General features: G+C 43.3%; 5 protein-coding genes across 5 annotated transcripts in view; 3 read left to right on the top strand and 2 right to left on the bottom strand.

The window, feature by feature from the left end:
* Positions 1-614: 614 nt before the first annotated feature.
* Positions 615-2,261, top strand: LOC133410988 (frizzled-7-A-like). The gene has a single exon (XM_061692792.1). It carries the CDS (start codon positions 615-617, stop codon positions 2,259-2,261), a length of 1,647 nt encoding a protein of 548 aa, XP_061548776.1.
* A 4,097-nt stretch (positions 2,262-6,358) lies between these two features.
* LOC133413990 (putative claudin-24) lies at positions 6,359-7,012 on the bottom strand. The gene has a single exon (XM_061698975.1). It carries the CDS (start codon positions 7,010-7,012, stop codon positions 6,359-6,361), a length of 654 nt encoding a protein of 217 aa, XP_061554959.1.
* Positions 7,013-10,558: 3,546 nt separating this feature from the next.
* Positions 10,559-15,646, top strand: dph3 (diphthamide biosynthesis 3). Its single transcript, XM_061683855.1, has 3 exons — positions 10,559-10,734; positions 12,924-12,998; positions 15,343-15,646. The coding sequence occupies exons 1-3, from the start codon at positions 10,627-10,629 to the stop codon at positions 15,409-15,411; spliced, it is 252 nt and encodes an 83-aa protein (XP_061539839.1). The 5' UTR covers positions 10,559-10,626; the 3' UTR covers positions 15,412-15,646.
* A 5,245-nt stretch (positions 15,647-20,891) lies between these two features.
* Positions 20,892-24,667, top strand: LOC133413985 (opsin-3-like). Its single transcript, XM_061698960.1, is given in 5 exon segments — positions 20,892-21,018; positions 22,902-23,227; positions 23,427-23,615; positions 23,617-23,658; positions 24,425-24,667. Coding segments are annotated over 5 exon segments (912 nt in total). The 5' UTR covers positions 20,892-20,906.
* The window catches only part of lrrfip1b (leucine rich repeat (in FLII) interacting protein 1b), a 31,266-nt gene continuing 27,421 nt past the window's right edge, over positions 23,629-27,473 (bottom strand). The window contains exons 18-19 of the mRNA XM_061683842.1: positions 23,752-26,940; positions 23,629-23,643 (exon numbers count right to left, since the gene is read on the bottom strand). Of these exons, the coding sequence (XP_061539826.1) occupies positions 26,830-26,940 (111 nt within the window). The 3' untranslated portion in view covers positions 23,629-23,643; positions 23,752-26,829. The remainder of the gene's footprint in view (positions 23,644-23,751; positions 26,941-27,473) is intronic.

Below are 27,473 nucleotides of genomic sequence, written 5' to 3'. Positions count from 1 at the left end.
ATTCGTTGCTTGTCGATTTTTGAAAAATAGTCGTCTTTCGGGGTTTGGGTCGCTAAATAAATGGATTCTTCTCTGCCTGCCTAACAGTGCTAAGATGCATTTGTGCTACTAGTGCTCTCTGATGAGAAGATGAACACAATTTTCAGTCATTTCAGACAAAAAAACAAACTATACACAAGAATTAAAAGTCTTCCATCAGGTCATTCTAAAGGCGGCAGCACTTCTGTTTTACCTATCACTGCCTATAGCCCCACCTCCTCAGCCAATCAGTGACAAGAAAGGGATAAACATAGCATCCAATTGGTGCAGAGCAGACTGAGTCTCAAGGCACCCTCCCTCCATGCCCCCATGGTGGGGAGGGGGGCGCCTGGAAACCGACCTCCAAGCTTGAGACTCACGGAGGATTAAAACAAAACAAAACAGAATACAGAACCGCAGAGCTTCACATTGAGCAACAAAGACAACTTTGCATCTGAAAGATGTGGGAGATGTAAGGCATGCACGAGTGCAGCAAGGCGGAGACACTTATTAGGGAACTGCAGCAGTAACGAGCTGGGCAGTGACGTGTCGGTAAGGAGAACTACTTTTCCCTCCTTTGGGTGGACTGGACCATCATGGCAACGTGGGGGATCTGGCCTTGGTGGTTGAGCTACACTTTACCATTGGTCATCCCGCCAGGCTCATCTCAAGAACAGAAGGGTTTTTCCATCCCGGAACATGGATTTTGCCATGCCATCTCAATCCCGCTGTGCATCGATATCGCCTACAATCAGACCATCATGCCCAACCTGCTGGGCCATGCCAACCAAGAAGACGCAGGGCTGGAAGTTCACCAGTTCTACCCGCTCGTCAAAGTCCAGTGCTCGCCAGACCTTAAGTTCTTTTTGTGCTCCATGTACGCACCCGTGTGCACAGTTTTGGAGCAGGCGATCCCTCCTTGCAGGACTTTATGCGAACGGGCCCGACAGGGCTGTGAAGCACTGATGAATAAATTTGGTTTTCAGTGGCCTGAAAGGCTGCGCTGTGAAAACTTCCCTATCCACAGTGCCGGAGAGATCTGCGTGGGTCAGAACACATCTAACAGTAATGGTCCGACACCGACACCTGACCTCGGAAAGCTGTTGAACTTTCCATCCCACACCTCAAGCAACCCAGCCTTTTCCTGCCCACCACAGCTAGAGGTGCCAGCCTACCTCAGCTACCGCTTCCTTGGTGCCAAGGACTGCGGTGCCCCCTGCGAGGTCTCCAAACCCAATGGACTGGTGTATTTTACAGAGGAGGAGCTCAAGTTTGGGCGGCTCTGGGTCGCTGTCTGGGCTGTCCTTTGCTGCATAAGCACACTCTTCACTGTCCTCACATATGCGGTAGATACGCAGCGCTTTCGGTACCCCGAGAGACCTGTTGTATTTCTCTCAGGTTGCTACTTCATGGTGGCACTAGTATATGTCACCGGTTTCCTGCTTGAGGACAAAGTCGTCTGTATGGACAAGTTCAAGGCGGAGGGTTATAAGATGGTGATTCAGGGCACCAAGAAAGAGGGCTGCACAATACTCTTCATAGTGTCCTACTTCTTTAGCATGGCAAGCTCCATCTGGTGGGTTATCCTGTCCCTCACCTGGTTCCTGTCAGCTGGGAGGAAGTGGGGTCACGAGGCCATCGAGGCCAATTCTCGGTACTTCCACCTGGTGGCCTGGACAGTGCCGGCGTTGAAAACCGTCACCATCTTGGCGATGGGACAGGTGGAGGGCGACCTTCTGACCGGTGTGTGCTACGTGGGTGTGTACGACGTGGATGCCCTGCGGGGTTTTGTGCTGGCTCCGCTCTTTGTCTACCTCCTCATCGGCACTTTTTTTCTGCTGGCTGGTTTTGTGTCTCTCTTTCGCATCCGCACCATCATGAAGCTTGGCGGTACTGAGACGGAAAAGCTTGAGAAGCTGATGGTGCGGATCGGAGTGTTCAGCATGCTGTACACGCTACCTGCCACCACTGTGGTGGCCTGCCACTTCTATGAGCAGGCCCTGCGTCCGCGGTGGGAGTACACATGGCGCATGCAGACCTGCAAACGCTTTGCTTTGCCGTGCCCGTCGGAAAACTTTGCTCCACTGACGCCGGACTTCACCATGTTCATGATCAAGTACCTGATGACCATGATCGTTGGGATAACGTCAGGCTTCTGGATCTGGTCTGGAAAGACTGTGCAATCCTGGCGCCGCTTCTATAAGAGACTGATCGGCCCTGAGCCGGGAAATACCACACTTTAGTAGTGTTGAGTTAGCCATTGGATTTGCATAGCTTGTACAATGGCACCTTAGCTTATTATTATAAGTTATGAATTTTTTTTAGTTACAAGCCGTCTCTTGGTCAAAATTTGAGTTAAAACTGAGCTTCCGATAGTAAAGCGTAAAAAAAACAAGGAGAATAATAGTTGCCGATGCATTTTCAGCTCTTTATTGAAAGTTAGTGAAACACACAAATACAAAATTAAAACGCAGTTACAGACCACGAAAACTCGCATCCAGACGCTGACACAGAGACTAACCGGCCATGTTCTTCATGTCACTCAACAGGGTTGGGAAAGTTCATTTTCTACGCGAGCTAGTTCAAAGCTCACTACACCGTTCTGAAAACTAACGAGTTTAATTCATAGTTCATAATTCAAAATTGAACTGTTCAAAGTTCCAAAACTGAATGAGTTCATCATTCTTTCTTTCTTTTCTTCTTCAAAACTATATGTTGTTGCTGTGTTTAATTTCCCCATTGTTGCCACCCATTCAGTCCGCACTAGTAGCCGGCTGCAGCTTTCACTGTACAATTTCAACAACATCAGTAAAAACATGTTGCTTGAATGGGCTTCTTTTTTTTTTTTTTTTTTCATGAGGAATTAAAACAAAAACAGGACTTTTGCCCTTAATGTGCAAACACAAACATGCAGCTCAGTATGACAGGAACAATGGTGAAAGGACATTGATAACTGCCTTGCTAGCAGTTCTGGCTGACTATATTAACCAAATATTTTATTTTATCTGGTCTTATATTACAAAACAAAATAAATTCCATACTATGACAGTGTGATCGTACAGTGTTTTAACTGAAGTATTCTCATACAAATCATATTTTTTCTAAAAAGAACATAATCTCTCCCATTTACTCAGTGTCCCTGAATGCACCCTGCTCATAGTTAACATGAATGGCAACGCCACTGAATCGGCTCGTATATAGTGTGTCAAAGTTCAGTTATGTTCGCACAAAATATGAATTAGTTCATGAACATTCGTTCATTGAACTTGCTCAGGTAGAACACTGTCACTCAATTAGGCCACGCCCCTGAAAGAAACACAACACTGCAGCTGTTGTGATTTTCAGTTTGTCCGAACGTACAGTAATTACAGTTGATAAAACCACCGCTTATTTCTTTATTTTATTGTTTTCTATCATCTTCTGTACTGCTTGTCCTCACACGGGTCACGGGCTTAATAACAACATGGAACAAAAAATGGTGGTGGTTTGTGGGGGTCTAGCACTAATTGCATTTCAGTTTATTTTAATAGATAGTATTGATTTTATTTATGAGTAAATTGTGGTACGAGTGGTCACTGAGCAAATTAAACTCATAAGTCAAGGTACCATTTTAAAGTAGTTTTTGATACAGAACAGACTTCAAGGAACTTCAAGGTTTCCTTTTCATCTCCTCACACAGAAAACTCAATGATTGTTTTGTTTTTACACTGAACTTAAGCGCGTTAAACATTCTTATTCAGGATTTTAAATCCTATCTATTTCCCTTTTTGTTTTGTTTTCCCTTTTGTAGTTTGTCATAATAAATCAGTGAGTGGGAAGCATTTTTTTTTAAACAATGTAGTGATTTTTTTGTTTGTTATGAATTGTTATGAATTTTTACTCGTTAGGTAACCTGAAAATGAAACACTGAAGCCTACTGGTCATATGGCGCTTTGTATGTCTGCCTCACAGACAGTTGAGGTTCCGGGTTTGAGTCTCCGCTCTGGCCTTCCTGTGTGTTTTTTTGCATATTCTCCCTGTGCTTGCTGGACTTTCTCCAGGCTCCCGCATTCCGAAAACATGCATGTTAGGTTAATTAAAGACGAGTCTAAATTATCCATTAGTAGGAATGGTTGTTTGTCTATACATGCGCTGCAATTAACTGGCGACCAGTCCGGGTATACCCCACCTCTCGCACAAAGTCACGTAAGAAAAACTCCAGCTCACTATATAAAATAGATTTGAGGTTTGAATTCAGGGAAGAAGCAATGTATTAGTGAAAATCACATGGGAATGAGTGTGAGCCTTACGACCTCAAAGACCGAGACCTGCGACTCGAGCACTGCACCCTATGCAGTGTTGGCTGGTGATGGCTACAAAGTGTTGCTGTTTGGCTGCTGATGAGAGCCAGTGAGGTGAACAATGTGAGGTGGATACTTTACTTCTTGTTTATAAACTCCATTGTCCCATACAGGAAAAGAGCAATTAAAGCAACGCTTTTATGTTGAGGTGTTGCACTGCGGTGGTTGCTTTGAGCGATCACGTTTAACCTGCGACCTGTCTATTCATACATAATTTGGCTACGGATACATAGAAAGAAACAGTATACAATCCCTGTAAGAGTTTTGGAACAATGAAGCCGATTCCTTTATTTTTTGCTGTAGACTGAAAACAGATGAAAAAGACGAATATGAGACGAGATCTACAGTTCAGCTTTTATTTCCAGGTATTTACATTTGGATCAGATACACAGGATTTTTAGGTGAGCAAAAGTATTGGAACAGATTTACATCAAACAGATTCAACTGAATAAGACAATACAATGTTTAATTGCACCTGAATTTTGCACTCCTCTTTTGCGACGCATTTACAGACATTCCCCACACAATGCATGCTCTATAGAGTTTGTTCAGTGTGTTTCGGGTCATTATCCAATTAGTTTGTTTGTTTTTAATTTGCTGCTGCCATCACGTCTTCCATCAATGAAGATGACTGAAGAAACAATGACACTTCATCAGTTCATAAAACTTTGCCCCAAACTTTTTTAGGCGAGTCCCCCTACTTTTTTGCTCAAACCTCGCATCTTCCTCCTATTGTTTTGCAAAAGAATTTCACAAATCTTGTGCATTTATTTAATGTTAATCAGCTCCACAACATCAAAGTAAATGACACTTGACAATCAGATTTGATGTAAAGGCGGTCATGTTCATGGATTTTGACTTCATGTGACTAAAACTGAGGCTTAGTCAGAGATTCGGGGCATTGTAAAAAAATAAAATAAACAAATACTGGGCTCCACCACGTCAGTGAACCTTAATTTTTCTTTTGTTACAATTTCTTCCCTCTTTCCAACCACGAGCATCATCATTTATTTTAGATTTTTTTTTTTGTATTTATGGTACCTTTTTTTGTGTTAAATAGTTTTACTTTCAAATATTCATTATTTTTGAATCACATTTAATCCATTTTTTTTTTTTTTTTTTTTTTTTAGATATTTTAGGTGTCCATTATCATAAAACGGCAGCACTGTGGATGACTGGTTAGCACATCTGCCTGTTCTGAGAACCCGGGTTCAAATCTGTCCTCGCCTGTGTGGAGTTTGCATGTTCTCCCCGTGCCTGCGTGGGTTTTCTCCGGGTACTCCAGCTTCCTCCTTCATTCCAAAAACATGCATGGTAGGTTAATTGAAGACTCTAAATTGCCCGTATGTGTGAATGTTTTTTTTTGTGTGTCTACTTTCTATTTTTTTTTGGATACATTGTTTTGCCTTTGCCATTGAAAATAAATTTGTGAATTGTACTGTCACCTAGAACTAGTTCATACTTTCTACAATAGGAATTAGCAACGATGGTAAATGATTACATTTTACTTTAGTCATTTTCACAAAAAAAGTATTATTTATTTTCAAAAAAAAAAAAAAAAAAAAGTACATTTGTTGATGTGGCTATACCAGAGACATAGTGGCAGAAAGGACAATGACATGCTCTTCCATTAGATGGCAGAAGGTACAATTAACCTGCTGTGTACCTACCTATTGGCATTCATCAATATTTCACATGGGCGATTAGATTTGTACATGAGAGCCTCATTATTTCGGTAACAATATTTGAGTGATATTGTTATTCGGTAGTGTCCCGTGAGATTATCTAATGTAAAATACAGCGGTTGATTGATCAAGTGCCCCAATTTCTGAGTTTTCAATGTATGAATTTATGGTTTTGTGTTCACCTAAGCAGGCACAGATTTCACGCACTGAGTAAGGAAAGTTGATCATTATTATTTGAGAATGGAATTACTTTTTGTTGGGTGTGCCTTAATTGGCCCAATAAAGGTTGGGAAACACTGTTCAAGTTTGCAGATTTTAGACGTACTCCGTTCTCGGTCCCGGCCGCAGATGATCCAGTGGGGCGGGGGCGTGAAGGTTTTGCAGGGACGCACAGGAGGCGAGCAGCGCGGTCCCCGCCATCAGGTGCAACACGCCTGCGGTCCACCCGCAGAAGAGCGCGTCCCCGAACTCCCAGCGCGGTGCCACGTCCGGCACCGACTCGTCGAAGAAGCGGAGCGCCGCGACGTGCGCGACGTACGACACCGGAACGAGCACCAGAACGCCGCACGCGATGCTCAGCGCCCCGCCGCACATTTTCATCGCTTTCTTCACGCGACCGTCCACCCGCGCGTTGACCGCGTGCAAGCCCGGGATGGCGAGCGCGAGCACCAGCAGCCCGGCGCACAGCGCCGCGCACACGAGCACGCGCGCCAGCTTGATGTCACGCGGCAAGGCCAGCGGGCTGTCGTGGCGTCGACACAGGAGCGCGCCTTGCACGTCCTGCACCACGCACGTCTCCCACAGGCCCAGCTCGTAGCTCTCCGTGGGCAGCAGCTCGGTGGACAGAGTGAGCCAAGCCGACCTGAGCGTGGCCGCCAGCGTGAAGATCCACGCGCACGCAGAGAGCGCCACCCCGAGCAGCTCCAGGGCGCGGATTCTTGGGTCCGTGGCCGGCCTGATTCTCGTCATGCCTGCTTCTCTTTCTGACTCACTCACCCCGTCGAAAGTTGACAATCACCCCCCACCCCTCCTCCTCTGCCATAAAACAAAACCCAACATAACACACGCCCCAGCCGTCCAACAAACCCATGTCCCCTTCTTTAACCCTTACAAAACAACACGGGGTCCCGTTTGAGGATATCTGACGGCAATGAAAGTAACCTAAATGTCATTCTTTCACCTTGAAACCTTAATGTTTTTGTTGTTGTTGTTGTTGTTGTTTTTTTCCTGAAGTGACCCAAAAGCCACACAATTTAAAATACAGTACAGTATTTAAAAAGCGTGCGTTAATTTAACAACAAATTGTGGATATTGTGAGAATCCGGATACTGTACACTCAGTATATTTCTTATGGGACTGTCATAATAGTTCTGCAAGCGGGAGCTCAGAGCAGTCCCAAGAACTTTCTGTGTGGCCAGCACATCGACACAGGAACCTGTTGCTCTTTCAAGGGTCATGCGAGAATCCCGAAACAATAAGGCCCGCCACACACCGACCAACGCAGCCCAAGCCGACTGAACTGCCGCGCAGCGTGTGGGGTTTTGCAACTATTGCATCAGTGGCTGACCATTGGCCACTAATTTTGACTGCAGGTAAACGACATTGCAACTTCACAGTTGTTGTTTCAGGGCATAAGCGAGATTGATTGGCAAATCCTTTGCATAAACTGATCAACTTTTTTTGGGTTGTTTTTGTTTCTGCTTTTTTTTTTTTTTTTGCAACTATTCACTAATTTTGAATTTGATGCCTGGAACATGTTCCAAAAAAGCTGGGACGGGCATGTTTTCCACTGTTTCATCACCTTCCTTTTAACAACATTCAATAAGCGTTTGGAAATTGAGGACACTTAAATGTTGAAGTTTTGGAAGTGGAATTCTTTCCCATTCTTGCTTGATGTACAAGTACAGTTGCTCAACAGTCCGGGGTCTCCATTGTCATATTTTGCGCTTCAGACATTTTCAATGAGAGACGGGTATGAACAGCTGGCAGGCCACTCTTGTACTCGGACTCTTTTACTACAAAGCCACGCTGTTGTAACGTGCAGAATGTGTCTTGCTGAAGTAAGAAGGGACGTCCCTGAAAAAGACTTGGATGGCAGCATATGTTTCTCCAAAACCTGTATGTACCTTTCAGCATCAACGTTGTCTTCACAGATGTGCAAGTTACCCATGCCATGGGCACTAACACCCCCCCAAACCATCACAGACGCTGGCTTTTGAACTTCGCGCTGATAACAGTTCAGAGAGTCCTTTTCCTCTTCAGCCCGGAGGGCATGACATCCATGCTTTCCAAGAACAATTTGAAATATGGACTCGTCAGACCACAGCACATTTACCCACTTTGCGTCAGTCTTTATCTCAGAGGCGCTCGGGGGCCAGAGATGCCGGCGGCGGTACTGGGTGTTTTTTATATATGGCTTTCGCTTTGCATGGTAGAGTTTTACTTGCTTTTGTAGATGTAGCGATTAACTGTGTTAATTATCAGTGGTATTTTGCAGGGTGGCAATATCCTTTACACAATGATCCCGGGTTTTAATGCATTGCCGCCTGAGGGATGGAAGGTCACATACATTGATTTCTCCAGAATCTCAGCATCTTTGGATGATATTATGGATCATAGATGATGAAATCAGTCAATTCCCTTCTGTTGTGGATTTAGAAATGTTCTTCTTAAACTGTTGCACTATTTGCTCACAAATTTGTTCACAAAGTAGTGAACCTTGCCCCATCCTTGCTTGTGAACCACTGAGCCTTTCGGGTGCTTCTTTCATTCCCAATCATGACACTCGCCTGTTTTTCAACCTGTTCACCTGTGGAATGTTCCAAACAGGTGTTTTTTTTTTTTTCAGCATTCCTCAACTTTCCCAGTCTTTTGTAGCCCCGTCCCAGCATTTTGTTTTTACATGTTGTAGGCATCAAGTTTCACATCAGAGAATATTTACAACAAAACGTTTATCAATTCAAAAATTAAATATCTTGTTTTTGTAGTGTATTCAATTGAATGAGGTTGAAAAGCATCTGCAAATCATTGTATTCTTTTTTTTATTTATGTTTTACAGTCCAGGGGTGTCCAACTCATTTTTGTTGCAGGCCACATTGTCGTTACGGTTTACCTTGGTGGGCCGTTGTGAAGGTAAAACCGGGATGGGCGAGTACCAATACCAGGTATCGGACTAATGCCGGCCTTATTTGAAGGTGCGGGGTACTCAGGAAGGCTGCCGATGCCAGCCATAGATACGTAAGGCAAAAAAATCTGACATCGAGTAAGTCCGCGTCACCAGTAGTTGCCGCTACACTGCGGATTGACACAATGGGAAATCATCATTTTACTTCGGACTAGGTACTCAATATCGGTGAGTACTCGAGTAAATACTATTATCAGTCTAAAATAAGTCTTATCAAACATCCCTATTGTGTACCCATACAAATGTATCATCGTCTAACTGGTCAAACTGCATCTTTTTTTTTTTTTTTTTTGTGATTGTCCAGTTCAGTCACATAGTGTGTGCCACAGCAGCCTAAAAAGAGTCCAAGTCATGTACAGTATGTGTATTTTTATGGGACAGTAGGAACACTGTTTAAGAGGGAGTTTGAAACAGTCCTGAGAACTGTCTGTGTTTCCACCACATTTGCACAGGTTCCCACTTTAAATGCACCCGTTGGTTCTTGTAGGGCCATGGGAGAATCTCAAAACAGTGAAAGAGTAAAACAGCATTACAATGATTATACATACTGGACATAAGGAACAGAAGTCACACAGATTGGGTTAAGGATTAATCATCATTGATTAATGTCAGACATGATACATGTGGTTTGAAAGGATCTGTAGTTCATAATCTGTTATAGACAGAAGTTTAGACATACTATCTGTGCATGGAAAATAAACAGTATGTAAAAGATGAAATGTCTTGCAACATTTTTTTCTATTGTTGGAGGGCTGGGGTCGTTGGTTGTGGGGCGACATGACTGACAGGCCACTCAAGCGGTGTTATCAATTTAGACTTTGTCTCCCTCTAGCGACAAAGATATTTGTAAATAGATGTTTTTCTTATTTCAGGGCGTAATCTTTAATCTGGTGATTAGAAATGTTTAGATAGATAGATAGATAGATAGATAGATAGATAGATAGATAGATAGATAGATAGATAGATAGATAGATAGATAGATAGATAGAAACAACCAACAAATAACGAAACGGAAAGGAAAATAATATATATGTGGAAAAAAGTAATTGATATATATATATATATATATATATATATATATATATATATATATATATATATATATATAAGGGTGTGTGTGTTCATGGGAGAATGAGAAGCATTAACTTAATGAATTTAAATTGTCGCTTAATGAGTCCTTTTTCCAATGCATTAGTTTACGGGCCAGCTCTTACACATTCAACATGGCGGGCATGTTTCCGTATAAACAGCAACAGGCCAACCCGCTCAAGCCCGGGTGTTTGATTCTTCGTCATATGTCGGAGACAACAAATGTGACGTCATAATATGGCGACAGAATGTGTCGTAAAACGTGCGCTTACAATTTCAGTCGTCATTTCTAATTGATTTATATCTGAAAATGTCTGTTTTTCATGACGAAGTTGAGATCGAAGACTTTGAATACGACGAAGACACTGAAATATATTACTTTCCGTGTCCCTGTGGAGACAAATTCGCCATAACCAAAGTGAGTCACCATGAGCGAACACACGACAGTGACTTGATGTGGAAAGTGTATTTTTAATTTGGATTATTGTGCAGATTTGGTTAAACTGATAAAACGTCTCGAAATGCTTGTAAAGTTCGGTTTCCTACCACTCATATTAGTTTCAATAATCAGCTTTGTGTTGTCCAACATTTTGTAGATTGTTAAATATTGTTTAATAGTGGAGTTTGCATGTTCTCCCCGTGCCTGCGTGGGCTTTCTCTGGGCACTCCGGTTTCCTCCCACATCCCCAAAATTTGATTGAAGACTCTAAATTGCCCGTTGGTGTGAACGTGAGTTCGAATGGTTGGTTGTTCATATGTGCCCTGCGATTGGCTGGCGACCAGTTCAGGGTGTACCCCGCCTCCTGCTCGATGATAGCTGGGATAGGCTCCAGCGCCCGCGACCCTAGTTGGGATAAGCAGTACAGAAAATGGATGGATGGATTATGGAAATGATTACTACTACCCTAAGAACTATATTAAACAGCAACAACTATATACAGCAAGGCCTAACATAGATCATTCATTTTACACTTGAGACTGAGTCCCAGGATACACATGTAATGGAAACAATGAGTGTCAGTCTCCCTGCGACCAAGTATCGTTGAATCCAGATACAGTAATCCAACTCGATATCACGGTTCTTCCTTCAGGGTACCGCTATAGTGGATACTGTTATTACAGTTATTACCAAAAATTATTACGATAAACGATAGTATCGTTGATGTTTTTTTTTATGCCAGTGATATATTAGAGCATAATAACTCAAGTACATCTTTTTAAGGAACAATTAACTTTTAATTCTGAAGAATGTTGAACATTGGCATTGTAATGTAGATCAATAAATACAATATCTTGGATAAATAAAAAAGGCTATTTTCACAAAAAATGCACTTAAACAAATATTGAACATTTGGCGCAGAAGTATAGCCATTAACTGACTAAAGAGTAGGGTTGGGCATCGAGAATCGAGAACCAATTGGAACCGTGACTAACATTCCGGTTCTCCTGGAAATGTTAAAATTAAAAATTTCGGTTCCTAGTTTCGATGCCTACAGTCCAAAGAAGAAAGTGGCGAAAACCAACGAAGAAGAGCACGCCCCCGTCGTGCTTATGCCCGACGGGGGCGAACAAAAGTGTTTCTTAACTCTGTTCAAATAAATGACCATTCGCCTCAGTGCAACACTAGGAATAAGATTATATTGTGCAAAGGAGGCTTTCTGACGTGCTCCCTCACGCTGCAAGCCTCAGCCTACACCACGCAATAAACAAAATGAAGGTTTTGGATCGGCCTCGTCCAAACTTGGACTGACATGACCTTATAAAGGCCGTTCATGCTTGAAAATCCTCAATTTTTGCTGAATTCAAACAATTCTGCAAGAGTGGTCCAAAATATCTCCAGAGAGATGTGAAAAACACATTTTGTTTTCTTGCCAGTTGTTGCGGCCTAACAAATTATTAGGTTTCAGGGGCCATTACCTTTTCACACTGGGCGAGGTGACTTTGAATATTTTATTTTCCTTAATAACAAAACAGCATTTTAAGTTCACTTAGGTTATAATTGTCTGATATTTATATTTGTTTGATGATCTTAACTATTTAAGTGGAGAAACTGTTCAAAAACATAATTTGAGAAGTGGGCCAATGCTTTTCAATAGCACTGTAAACTAACCTTAGAAGCAGTATTATGCACTGCACTTATTGCACTTCAAATTATACAGTATTGATTTGTGGATGAGCTTTCATCTGTTTGTAAGTTAAAATAAATTTTAAATGGTATTTGTTGTTGAGTTTTTACTGCATTTATAATTAATTAATTCATTAGTGGGAGTTGTTTTTTTTTTATTATTATTATTATCTCAGACTTGACAATAAAAAACTGAAACTAATAAAAACTAAAGGAAAAAAATTAGAAAAAAATAAAAGTAATAAAATCTAACAAACCTGCCTTAAAATGTAATTAAAATTAACTGAATTTGAAAAGGAAAAGTCAAAACAAAATAAAAACTGACTGATGTAAAATCGAAAACTAACCCTGGTCAGAATTATGCTCAAAAGTATTTTCTCAAACTATATTTTAATTCCCGATGAAGAAAAATGTTCACCTTTGAAAATTCACAGTTCTTTACAACACTGTTTATTCCTGAATGTCGTTGTGTCTGTTGACAGGAGGAGCTGGAAAACGGTGAGGACGTGGCCACGTGCCCGAGCTGCTCACTCATTGTCAGAGTCATCTATGACAAGGTGATTGACAGCTGGAAGGCGCCTTTGCTGGGAGGTTACCTCCCAGATACAGCGGCTATGGAAAGTATTCAGACCTCCTTCAATTTTCCACTCTTTGTTATATTGCAGCCATTTGGCAAAATCATTTTTCATTTTGGTCCTCATTAATGTACACACAGCACCACGTATTGACAGAAAAAACGGAATTGTTGACATTTTTGCAGATTTATTAAAAAATGAAAAAATGAAATATCACACAGCCATAAGTATTCAGACCCTTTGCTGTGACACTCATATATTTAACTCGGGTGCTGTCCATTTCTTCTGATCATCCTTGAGATGGTTCTACACCTTCATTGGAGTCCAGCTGTGTTTGATTATACTGATTGGACTTGATTAGGAAAGCCACACACCTGTCTACACAAGACCTTACAGGTCACAGTGCATGTCAGAGCAAATGAGAATCATGAGGTCAAAGGAACTGCCTGAAGAGCTCAGGCAAGGCACAGATCTGGCCAAGGTTACAAAAAGATTTCTGCTGCACTTAAGGTTCCAAAGAGCACGGTGGCCTTCATAATCCTTCAGTGGAAGGTGTTTGGGACGATCAGAACCCTTTCTAGAGCTGGCCGTCCGGCCAAACTGAGCAATCGCGGGAGAAGAACCTTGGTGAGAGAAGTCAAGAAGAACCCAAAGATCACTGTGGCTGGGATGCAGTCGGGAGATGCATGTCAGAGCAAATGAGAATCATGAGGTCATAGGAACTGCCTGAAGAGCTTAGAGACAGAATTGTGGCAAGGCACAGATCTGGCCAAGGTTACAAAAAAGATTCTGCTGCACTTAAGGTTCCTAAGCGCACAGTGGCCTCCATAGTCCTTAAATGGAAGACGTTTGGGACGGTCAGAACCCTTCCGAGAGCTGGCCAAACGGAACAATCGCGGGAGAAGAGCCTTGGTGAGAGAGGTCAGGAAGAACCCAAAGATCACTGTGGCTGGGATGCAGTCGGGAGATGGGAGAAGGTTCTAGAAAGTCAACTATCACTGTATGGCATAGTGGCTCGATTTGCAAGGAGGAATGGCAGAGGATCCCCAAATCCAGGTGTGAAAAACCTGTTGCATCATTCCCAAAAAGACTCATGGGTGCATTAGCTCAAAAGGGTGCTTCTACTAAATACAGAGCAAAGGGTCTGAATACTTCTGGCTGTGTGATATTTCAGTTTTTCTTTTCTCATCTGCAAAAATGTCAACAATTCAGCTTTTGTTTTGGTCAATATGGGTTGCTGTGTGTACATTAATGAGGGGAAAAATGAACTTAAATGATTTTAGCAAACGGCTGCAATATAACAGAGTGAAAAGTTTAAGGGGGTCTGAATACTTTCCGTACCCACTGTATTCAAATTGGCAACCAAAAGTTTACATGTGTACTAGAATTAAGAAAAAAAACACGCTACAGGGGGATAGCGACAGCCCAGATGCGAAAAGTGAATAGCCACAAATAATTGAAGTCCCCCACGTACAATGTTTAAATTTATTTTGTTGTATGTAATGCTGCTCTATTTGTGTTAAAGTAGCAGTCGTCGGAAGGTTTATAATTAACATCATACATGGAAATCAGTCACTTTTTGGTGAAATTCGCCATTTTGAACTCAAAATAGGCCATTTACGAATTACTGAATATTACTCCGCGGCGGACGAATATGCATTGGCCTGAGGTTCCGCCTGTGTGTTCGGGACCTGCTTTGGGTAAGTCACAGGAGTTGACGGGAGTTTCCTCTGCATTTCATGGCCAATTCCGGTAGCCGTTTTTACTTTCCGAAAACAAAGCAACAACAATGGCGACCGTGGAACAGCGCCTGCTAGAACAAATGGACCTAGATGACCAGATGATATGTTTAATTATGCAGCAAAATCGATCAAGAAGGCGGCGGTCTAGATGGTATGTAGAACCGAGGGGCACGCTGAGTATGTCATCACAGCATGTGACTAAAACGGACCAATCACGAGAGATGCTCTCCGCGGCATTCTACGCGCAGCAACAATTTTTGCCGTGTGCGCGTCAAGCGACGCAGAGAGGCCCCGCGGGCCAATGCGTCGGTCACGTGATGCAATGCGGGCGCGGGAGTATAAAGAGGCCTTTAGTCCCTCAGTGGAGATGTAGCACGTCAACGATACTTCCCTGACACCAATTACTATGTACATTCCTTTAAATCAGCGTTTTGGTGCCATCTGATGACGTATTAGCGCATTGCAGAAAGCACAAACTATACGGCTCGGTGAATTTGTGAAGGGGCGCGGGTTCACTGAATATGTTTTGTTGTTTTATTGGAGGTTGCCGTGGCGCTCACAGTGATCTTGGCATTTTCTTTCAGGAGTCTTTCATGGCGGGTGAAATCATCATGGCCCCATCAGAAAGCAAAGTGGTGCTGGTTCCCACCTGACTCAGAATGAGCTTTAAAACTGCTGATTTGATGTTTTATTATTGTTATTATCTGTGGACTGGTTCTGTGATCAATTGATGATACTGTGCAAAACCAGGGGAATTTGCCAAGCAGAAACAACTTCTGTTTGTTTTCGGTTTGCTTGTGTGAGCTTCAGTTTTCACTTAAGTAACGTGGAAATATTTGTCATTGTGTGTTCTTTTCAAAGAAATAAAGTTTCTTGATGTTCATGGTACCAGCGGGATCATTTGTTGCACTCAGACTACTATGTAATTGTTATGAGTAATTTGTCTAATTGTCTTTTGTTATGCATAACACCTAACTACCAAAGAAAACCATCTCAGAGACAGACCTACAATAAATGATTTCTTCTGATTCTTTATTTCGTTGCAATTCAATATTTCTTTACGAGGTTTAAGCAGAGTACAAACAGATTTTCAACATCTGAGTTTTAAAATGTGAGTAACATCAGGAAAATCACGAGAAAAGTAAATTCCACGGTGGATACGCCGACAATTGTGCTGTACCCTTTCATTCATGTCTGTTTGTGTGGACTTTGGCGATTTTGTTTTCAGCTGTTTGCCCAGGTACACTTATTAAGGTGTTTACCCTCCTGTGGGGGTGTTGTCAAATCTAAAACAAATACATTTACAGGAATGCTTTAAACATGGGGGTAACCGTTTCCCTAAAAATCAGAAGGCCCCACACACGTACATGTCGTCCAATCATGACTCTGGCACTTGGTCAGATTTCTGCTTCACCATCCTCGATTTATTAACTAAAATAAAATACAACTACGGTTTGGCAAAAGTTTAAAAGTAATGGTCTTGAGAACAGCGTCCTCCAGCAGGTTCGGTGCCTGGAGAAGACTGACGAGTGTCAATCTACTTTTTTTTTTTTTTAAATCCAGTTTCTGAATAATCGGTAAGGAAAATAATGAAACTTCTGTTAATCGGATTAATGGCACAAACATACTTTTGACAGTGAACTGAATAGCGTGCTGTGCAACTGACGTTAGCTAGCACGCTAGCAATGTGTTTTGCGGAATTACTCATAGACAACCCATTCAAACATTTTATACCTACCGTTACCAGTGGCGGGCGATGCATTTCGAACGTGGGCCTTTGGAAAAATTCGAATGTCACAGAGGGCCTGCTTAGTGGCGCCGTTTATTGAAACTGAAATCTCATTGGTTCAGGGAAACAAAAACAGACATTGCAACTGTGTGGATTTGGCATTGGCCAGAAATCTACAGTCCGAAGGCTTTGGGAAGCTTACATTCATATGGCAACGCCCATTGAAGCTGAAATCTGATTGGACAAAAAAAACAACTTAAATGATTGGAGCCTGCTCAGCCCAGACACACTATGAAAGGAATAAAAGATACGTGGAAATAAATAAATACAATTTTAGGTTGTAAATGCAGGTTATTACGTTTGATAAGGGTTAGGCCAACAGAGAATGCTTTCAAAGGTGCCTACGCCACACCCCTGTGAGAAAATGCCTCCCACAAACCCGACGATGGAGGTTTGCGTCGCAGTCTGTCCCTGAACAAGTGACTACTGTCTCTTGTGAGCTTCTCTGTACAACTACTTATCACATCCACTCAGTTTTTCCTCCTCACCCACGGGTTCTGCTGGATGAATTTGGATTTTTTTTTTAAAGGAAATGGAAACAAATCTTAGCATTTTGGGATATGTATGTATATATATATATATATACATATATATATATATATAAAGGCACAATCATCAGTCATCGTTTCAGTTCAAGTCAGCGGTAATCAATCGCATTAAACAGCTGCATTCAGCTCATTCAGAACACTTCAGCTTGGGTTCTGACCGGAACAAAGAGATCAGACCATTTTACTTGAATTCTAAAGTCTCTACATTGGCTCACATCCAGCTATAGAATAGACTTTAAAGTTCTGCCGCTGGTCTATAAATCGCTAAATGGTTTATGTTCTGAATACATGAAAGAAATGCTAATGGGATATAAACCCAGAAGGGCTCTCAGATCTATAGACTCAGATCTGATAGTGGAGCACAAAGTCCAAAGCAAACATGGTGAAGCAGTAGTTCGCTGTTATGCTGCACACAAATGGAATAAGTGAAGTCATCCCCAAGTGTCAATGTTTTCAAGTTCAGGTAAAAAAAAAAAAAAAAAAAAATTCTCATGCGAAGCGCTTTAGAACATTTCAATGTTTTAAGCCTACAGTACGTTTTTGTTGTTGTTGTAATTTTAGTGACGTCTTTTAATTCTGTACTTTGTTTTCAAATGTCTTTTGCTCTTTGTTTTTAAGTTGTGTATGAAATGCGCTGTCTAAATAAATTAGCCTTACCTTGGCTTACATAGCTGACTGAGCTAGAAACAGTTTTATTGTTCTAAACCGTCCTCTGCCGGGCTGAACACTACCGCTTGGTGGAAATATTTGCTTGTTTAGTTGCTCTTTTTGAGACCTCCACAAGTGGGACAAGTTGGCAACACAAGCTATGATTTCACGTTGGTGCAGGCTCATTTTGAATTTTGCAGCAGGAATGTGATAGCGACCATTTCTGACCACCGTTTGATCGAGTTTAACACTTTGTTCCCAGTATTCCAAAGTAGAAGTCAAATGAAAGACGATGGCCTGACAGACGCCTGCTGAGGTTCACACCTTATAGAATGCTGTTTACATATTCATCCTGCGGATGATAATGATGAAAATGCTGAGGCATGGGGTTCCCAGACTGACCTTCACATTGGCAGTTTTTATTGTGAAATATTCTTCTTGGCGCGAGTAGATGACACCCGAGGCGACGGTGCGAGTAGTAACTTGACAAGATCTAGTTTTGATAAGCATCATGGTACATTTATCTAAGATTCAACTGTGTGTTTCCTCACACCGGGACGTGACACGCACACAAAGATGTGATAAAAGTACTCACACTTGGCACTCGATAGATCAGGGTCCAGGCCAACATTCGGCGTAAGGACAATCAGCCTGAAAGTGTCGCACATTTTGCAACATGTGAACACAAGTAGCAGTCCCAATGTGCAGCAATCCATCCATCTTATATACCGCTTATCCTTACTTTTAGGTTGAGAGCTGGAGCCTAGCTCTGCTGACTTTGGGCGAGAGGCGGGGTACGCCCTGGACTGTTTTCTAGCCAATGGCAGGGCACATATAGAGAAGACAAGTATTCGAGTAACCAATCATGCACGTTTTGGGAATATGGGGGGAAGCCAGGCGGCACGGTGGCCGACTGGTTAGAGCGTCAGCCTCACAGTTCTGAGGACGCGGGTTCAATCCCCGGCCCCGCCTGTGTGGAGTTTGCATGTTCTCCCCGTGCCTGCGTGGGTTTTTTCCTCCCACGTCCCCAAAACATGCATTAATTGGAGACTCTAAATTGTCCGTAGGTGTGACTGTGAGTGCGAATGGTTGTTTGTTTGTATGTGCCCTGCGATTGGCTGGCAACCCCGCCTCCTGCCCGATGACAGCTGGAATAGGCTCCAGCACGCCCGCGACCCTAGTGAGGAGAAGCGGCTCGGAAAATGGATGGATGGGAGGAAGCCAGAGTACCCAGAGAAAAGCAACACAAGCACGGGAAGAAGATCCAAACAGGAATGCCTGGTTTCCAACCCCCAACCTCAAAACTGTGCTGGGGATATGATAACTACTCCACCACTGTGCTGACACTGAATGTGAATGTTAAGCCAAATTTTAAAATGACTCTTCACTCATTTTTGGGCCGCATTTCATGGTGATAATAAAATAATCAATAGTTATTGATATTAATTAAGAAAGACATTTAGGCAAACCGAGGACTGAACACTTCAATGTGGCTTTGCGTCTCAACGCGTGCTGTGTCTCTGCAGGCGTGAAGCAAAAATAACCAGAAGGTGTGACAGGGGGGGCAACTGATGTTGAACAGCGTTTGATTCCTGAAATGTCCGATGTTTTGCTTTTTTGTCGTAATGTTTCATTTATTTTCCGGAGGCATGATGGAAGAAGAATGTAACAGTCTGATTTCGTTGTCATGCGACAGCCTCAGAAGCATTCATTCATTCATCTTCCGTACCCTGCGGTACGATAAGCGGTACAGAAATTGGATGGATGCATCTTTTGTTCCGCTTATCCTCCCTAGGGTCACGGGGGTGCTGGAGCCTATCCCAGCTATCTTCGGGCTAGAGGCGGGGTACACCCTGAACTGGTCGCCAGTTAATCGCAGGTATATATATATATATATATATACACACACACACACACACACACACATCGATATCGCATAAATAGTACCTCATTTTTTTGCTGGAAATGAAGTGTATGTACAAAACATTAACAATGGAAATATGAATATGAATCATCTCCATCAAATACATACAGGCTCACTGTTTAGGGCGTCCATATAGACAACCGCTATTTGGGATGGACATCTCGTTCCATCTGCATCGCCTACCTACCCTTCCCGCGATGCAGCAGCCAATCATGTTGAAGCGGGACGGTTCTTGCCGAGAAAGGACGAGGGGGATTTCTAAGAATGTCTGTGAAATGGGACGTTCCATTTCCGGGTTTTCTCAATTGTAATTTGTTTCCGCTTTTGTTAATGTGTTTTGTGAAATGTAAAAGTGTTTCGCTTTTTGTTCATTGGTTTTCTGAAATGTCACAGTGTTTCACAATTTGTTATATTGTTTAGCACTTCCAGGCCTCCGTACAGCATTATTAACCGTGAAGAGAGTTAGCTATTTCTGTACATATTCTTGCAAGAAGTAGTATACGAAGTATACACACACACGATTTGCTTTAGCGCAGGGGTGTCAAACTGATTTTTGTCGTGGGCCACATTGTAGTGACGGTTGCCCTCAGAGGGCCTTTATGAATGTGAAACCAAAAACATATGTTTGATCACCTCATCGTATTATTACATGCACACAACATAATGATGGAGAACTAGTTTTGAAATCAGAGGTCAAGGCTAATATTTGTTCAACTGCTGTTCAAGTTACCATAAAAGATGTTTGGTAACAAAAAAACAATGTTTGCAATATCGCAACATTATTATGTATTAAATATGACAATTTAAAACTTCGGTAGAGATTTTAGCAAGAATCACGGCAGTTGACGCAATATGATTTGCTTTTGCGGGCCACATAAAATGATGTGGCGGGCCAGAGCTGGCCCCCGGGCCTGGAGTTTGACACCCAGGAGCGCACGGAGCCGCCCGAGCCGTCAGGCGCAAACGGGGGCTGTTATGCGACAGCGGTGCTATATACGTCGATCGCAGGCGCCCACTCCAGCCGACGCGGTCATCATGTTTTCGGACGGGACGGCCACGAACCGGACCTCCGACTGGTGGAGCGACGCGCCACGGCAACAGTTGACGCGCGGCGGTCACCGCGTGGTGTCCCTCTTCCTGGGCTTCCTCGACAACCTGCTGGTGCTGGTTCTCTTCTGCAGGTTCGGAACTCTGCGGACGCCCGTCAACGTGCTGCTGCTCAACATCAGCGTCAGCGACATGCTGGTGCGCGCGTGCGGGACCACGCTGAGCTTCGCGTCCAGTCTGCGGAACCGATGGTTGTTCGGCCGCCTCGGGTGCTCGTGGTACGGCTTCATCAACTCCTGCTTCGGTGAGTGCGATCGGCGTCCGAGGCGGCAAAAGTACTCCCAGTCTGTCCTTGGGAAGTGTGTTTAAAAAATGAAAAATGAAAAATGAAAAAAATGAAAAAATGAAAAATACTGGTCGAAGTTGCCTTTCGCCTGAAGAGAGCTGGGATCAGCTCCAGGATAAGCGCTATTGAGAATGGATGGATGGATGGATGGATGGACTGCTGCAAGTGATTCAACTCCTTAAGTACCAATAAAATGTACATACTCGGAAATGAACTTAAATCTCGCATGTATTAGTTTAGTGTCAAATATGACCCATTTTGACAGTTGACAGCAACGAAAATAGTCCAAATGCAATTCTTTCTCTGGGGGATTTCCGCACAATTGTCCCACAATTAAAAGAAAACAAACACTTTGTGTCACGTTTTTAAAGTGGTCATCATGACTGGACAGTAGCACCTCAGAAATGTCAATGATGATCAGTGAAAAACTCAGCTTTTGTCCCGTCTCGTGCCTCTACTGTACAAGGAATCCCTGCGCCTGAGGAAAAAACAACTCATCCGAGACAGAAGGCGGGTTTTACCAAGTGTCAATCATTCGTCACGCACTCGGGACACACTCATCGCGCAAAAAAAAATTAATAACAAAAATAAAAATAAAATAATAGAACTTCAAACTGATCATATTTAGTGTTATAGTAAAATTCCATTACGAATAAGGTGCTTTTCGGGGCTACCAATGTACCAGGTCAGCATGACGCTGACTAGGTTACTAGGTTGAGTTACCCCAAATACATGGAAATATTTTAAACTGTCATTCTTTTGTACAGTTGCAAAGTTTGTGTACACTGAGGCTATTCAAAGTCAAATTTGTCGCCGATCTGCTCAAATGGATTTGAGATTTAGCAAATCAAGGAAAATGAATTGTGAAACCGTGAAGCTCTGCATTCCATAAATGGACGGATTTCTATGGGACAGTGGTGACATTGTTCAAGGTGGAGTTTAAACCAGTCCCTCGAACACTTGGGGTTTCCACCACATTTGCACAGGTTTGTAGGAATGTGCTACATTTACTCCATTACATTTACTCAAGTAGCCTTTTGGATAAATTGTACTTGCCAGAGTAGTTTTAATGCATCATTTTCTTACTTTTATTTGAGTATATACTGTATGCTAAGAAGAAACGGTACTTTTACTCCGTTACAGTGATCTACATGCCACTCGCTACTACTATCATTAACCTATGCTAACGCAGTATTTAAGTAATAACTAGAGTAAATAGTGTATGTTTTTGAAAAACACTTCTCGGCCATAATCATAAAGCGGATTAATGGCCTTTCCATGAGGAAAGATGTATCTTAAGGCACCACTGTATTAGGTCAATTGGAGACTAAATTGGCCATAAATGTGAATGGATGTTTATCCGTATGTGCCCTGTGATTGACTGGCGACCAGTTGGTAAAAAAATGAATGAATGGATGCATGCATCAGTTTTCAGGTGGGCAGTGAGTCTCTGCCGTTAAATTGTATGGGGGAGATGTCCAGTTGTGCACTGCAGCTGCATTTGTTGCCAATTCCAAACTGTCTTTTTAACCGAGGTTGTTACAACAATATTAAAAACTGTAGACGAAATGGAGCAACTAGAAGATTTTGCTTGCTGTTTTTTGGTAATTTGTCTAAATTGTGTTGTATCTTTTTTTCAAGTGCATACTTTTATATTGAGATGAAAGTTAGGTATTCTTGTCTTTTTTTCCCTACACTGGCAGACTTAATTGCATTGATCAAGGCCATCTGGCTTTTCGAGAAAAACAATCACGCTGATGATGTCGAGGCGTCAAACACCAAGTTTTGTTAAAAGATGCTTCACGCGGTACAAGAAGTGATTCCGGTGCTTCTGCCCTTAGGTATTGTGTCTCTGGTGTCTCTCGCCCTGCTGTCCTACGAGCGATACAACACCCTAATGGTTTACAACAAGCGGGCCCTGGACTATAGGAAGCCTCTGTTAGCAGTGTGCGGGGCTTGGCTCTACTCGCTGGCGTGGACGTTACCCCCCTTGCTGGGATGGAGCAGCTACGGGCTGGAGGGAGGGGGAACCAGCTGCTCGGGGACGTGGACCGAGCGAACGGCTCGCTCTCACTCCTACATCATCTGTCTGTTTGTCTTCAGCCTCGGTCTCCCCGTCTTCATCATGGCGTACTGCTACGGCCGCCTGCTGCGTGCCGTCAAACAGGTGGGTCGCCAGATGTGCGCAGGCCATCAGACACAGCGACGGTCTGAAAGTCTGAAGTCAAAATGTTAAAAAAGGAAAAGTAAAAAGTGTTCAAAAATGAATACTCAAGTAAAGATAGCTGGAACATTTTAAGTAACCGATTGTTTGCATTTTATTACTTCCTTCCACTGCCATATTCCGACATCACTTGTGTGGTCAGGTGGGTCGAATTCGACAGACGAGGCGGCGTGAGTTCCACATCCTGTTCATGGTTGTCATCACGATGGCTTGCCACCTCCTCTGCTGGATGGCGTACGGCATCGTCGCCGTTATGGCCACGTTCGGTCGGCCGGGCCTCATCAGCCCCGTGGCCAGCGTGGTGCCGTCCATCTTCGCCAAGAGCGAAGTGCACCGTGTTCAACCCCGTCATCTACATCCTGATGAACAAGCAGGTGAGGTGGTGACGAGCATTTAAAAGCAAGTACGTTGGAGAATCTTCCATCCTTCCATCCCAGTACCATTAGCACATAGGTCCCCAAGCTTACATAAAGCATCCATCCATCCGTTTTCTGTACCGCTTAGCGTCATTGATTTCTTGTCGTTGTCAGACTTTTCTCACTGAGAGTTCGCCCGCTCAGTAAAAGCATTTTTTTCCCAAGGCATTAAGGTAGGAAAGTCACATCAATTCCAACTGGGAGGTGATCTTGACTTATTGTTCTGCTGTTTAAATCGTATCTGAAAATTGATCTTTTTCACATAGTCAGTCAATGCTTTATGGGCTCTAGCGCAAAACGGACTCAGACTCTGATGATGAATAAAATATTTTTTATTTGTCGCTCTGTGCGGCCCAGTACCAATTTTCTCCTGAGTCGGTAGCGGTCCGCCGCCTAGTGGTTGGAGACTGGTGCATTAGTGTATGAGCCAGGTGGCTTAATACGTATGTCAATGCGACATTTACATTATGCTTCCGGGGGTATGATTCGTGTCTGCTCCGGCCACAAACATGCTTGAACGTTTCATCTATGGAAAGCCTTGACAGAAAGTGAAAAACATGTCAGTCCATGATCAGAACGTAAGAAACCCCATCAGAACGTGACAAGTCAAGAAGGAACATACCGCCATCGGTCGTAGATAATGTAAACCATAATGTAAACCTAGCATAACACCTGTAGGGGAAATAATAGAATTTGTTTGACCCTCCCTTCCTCTTCCCATCAGTTCCACCGCTGCTTCCTGATCCTGTTCCACTGTCGGCACCAGCTGATGGAGAACAGTCACGCCATTCCATCCAGAACGACCACGGTCCATCTCACCCGTCTGGCGGTGGACAGTGGCGCTGATGCCCCTGGCAATTCCGTGGAAGCACCCGCTAAGGACTGTGACACAGAGGACACCAGCGCCACCTTGTCGGGAAAAAAACGGAAGCGCCTAAGTCTTGTGGGACTCAAGACTGACATTTAAGAAATGTCACCTGGAGCCTCAAGTCTTCAAGGAGGGTGGCAAGTTTCAGCAGCTTCAAGTAGACAAGGACTAACAACTGCGTCTGATGGAAACTGTGGATTCTGAAGAAATGTGAATATTTTCGTTGTGAAGTCAACCTGATGTGGTTGTTGAAGGTGAAATGAAGGTATTTTTCATGTTTAATCCTTAATATTAAAAACTATACTTCAAACACTAAGGGCTCTACTTTCGTCAACGTCGTAATTCCTGCACAGCGGGCAGCGCCACACTGCACCAGAGGCGGGTTAGACTGATGTCATTTTGTAGACGAGCGTGGGCGGGCTGCGCCACTGTGGGAGTGTTTACACCAGACTTCAGTCACCACCAATCAAAGCTACTCCTCTCATTCCCTTTAAATGTGGCTCACTCCCAGTCTCGCATGGAGACATTGGAACCCTTCTCTGTGCGTAAGAGGACGATGCGTGATCGCAGCGATCTGTGCGTGACTTGAGCATTGTTACTGCTCTGGCATGGTGTGCTCACAAGGGTCGCGGGCGTGCTGGAGCCTATCCCAGCTATCTTGGGGCAAGAGGTGGGATACACCCTGAACTGGTTGCCAGCCAATCGCGGGGCACATAGAAACAAACAACCACTCACACCTACGGGCAATTTAGAGTCTTCTGTTAACCTACCACGCATGTTTTGGGGATGTGGGTGGAAACCAGAGCACAAACAGCCCTCCCCCCCCAACAGCCGCTAAAACTAGTCAGTGGGCTGCAAATGGCCCGCAAGCTCTATTTTGGATAGGGTCCTGGACTGGTCAAACACAGAGCACATATTGAGACGGACAACCATTCACACTTGCATTTCCACCACCAACAAGTAGGAACTGAACTGGTGCTGCTCGCACGGAGGTCAGGCGAATGGACCACAACCCAATCAGCGACAACAAGTGTTGATGCATCACCCATGTATTTACACACAAGTAAATCACAATGCCACAAGTCTTCTCCTGGAGCAAATGGCGCAACCTCTGGCAAGCCATTTGAGCATTTACTGTATTTGATATCCTTGCTATCCAGTTTAAGGTATTTACTTGTACTGTACTTGTACAATCTAGCACACTAGTACAATGACTAGGATGCACTAGTAGAACAACTATATGTTACTAGTGAGTACAAACTTCACTAGTTACCATCTGCACCCTATTTGTTCATGTAGTGAAGTGCGAAATGAAAAAACGTGTTCTACGTGTGTGCAGAAATGTCATACAGTAGTGGAAGACAATAGTGGAAAAAACATCACTCGTATGACATTTTCTTAGTGTGCAGAAAAAAAAAAACAGCAAGTGTTTTAGTGAGAGTTTCTACTACTACTACACACTTTCTACTAAGTGTGCCCTAATCTTTCAACTAGTGTGCAGAAATGTCCTACAGTAGTGGAATAAAGGTCACGAGTGAACCCTGGTCATTCTACTAGTGTGCTGAACTGTCCACTTACTAGTACAGTATGTTCTTTGTCCTCACTCATGAGACAAATCAGTTCACTAGTACAATTAATATGTTAATAGTGAGGCAAAATTGTGCACTTCTTGACATCTGCACAGTACTAGTAGCCTACTACTAGTGAAGTGCTTAGATGTTAACTAGTAGAATTCTATGCCACTCGTAGTACTAGTAGCATGCCGTTGTCAACAAGTACACGTAATTTTTGTACTGCCCTACTCGTTCTACAAGTGCACAATAATGTCATACCGTGTTGGAAAAAACATTACCAATAAAGCAGTTGTTTTACTAGCGCGTGGATTTGTTTTACTAGCAAGGACAAAGAGTTTCCTCGTACAAGGACCTCAATATGATATTGAATAAGTGCTTAAACAACCAACCAGTGTTGGAGGAGAAAGTCGGTGAGGGAGAAGTTGTTTGTTTGCAGCACCTAGCAGAGCTGGTGACCATCAAGACAGCAGGAGACATTCTTGAGAGCCACACATTACTTGGTCGCACAAAGCCCACCCACATGCTCCTGCATGTTGGTAAAAATCAAGCGTCTGTCACCCATCAAAACTGATTGTCGGTCAGGTCGAAGGGGAGAAGATTCCACAAGTTTTCAAACTCTGAGAGTCATTTGGGAGTCCTGTCTCGGGAACATGGGAGTCCATTCCGGGATGAGCGAGACGTCGGGGGTCACTGCTGGGCCAGCAGGATGCTGCGATTGGCCTTCATCTTCTCCAGACGTTTGGTGAGGAGGCCATTCGTCGCCTCCAGCTCCTGGATTTGGTCCAGAGCAGAGCGCAACTGCAGACACCAAACACAACATGATTGAATTTTAAACTGCAGCGTGAACCCCCGTTTATCACGGGGAATGTCTTAAAAGGCCCACAATATTAATTATTTATACAGTGGTGCCTTCACTTAGAAGTTCAATTTGTTTCGTGACCACGTTAGTAACTGAAAACCTTCATTCATTGATTCATCTTCTGTACCACTTATCCTCACTCGGGTCATGGGCGTGCTGGAGCACAAAGATTTGAAACATTTGTATCTCAAATTTGAAACATTTGTATCTCAAATCATCTTTCCCCATTGAATTGAATGGAAATGTTGTTAATCCGTTCCAGCCCCCAAAAGAAACGGCAGCAAAATATTTTGGATAAGAATGGGCGAGTACTGATACCATGTACCAGGTATCATTCATTGAAGACTAAATTGCCCGTAGGTGTGAATGTGAGTGTGAATGGTTGTTTGTTTACATGTGCCCTGCGATTGGCTGTTCAGGGTGTACCCCGCCTCTCGCCCGAAGATAGCTGGGATAGGCTCCATCACGCCCG

The sequence above is a fragment of the Phycodurus eques genome, chromosome 1 (assembly GCF_024500275.1).
Source record: "Phycodurus eques isolate BA_2022a chromosome 1, UOR_Pequ_1.1, whole genome shotgun sequence".
Taxonomy (NCBI): domain Eukaryota; kingdom Metazoa; phylum Chordata; class Actinopteri; order Syngnathiformes; family Syngnathidae; genus Phycodurus; species Phycodurus eques.
This window is presented reverse-complemented; position numbering and strand designations above follow the sequence as displayed.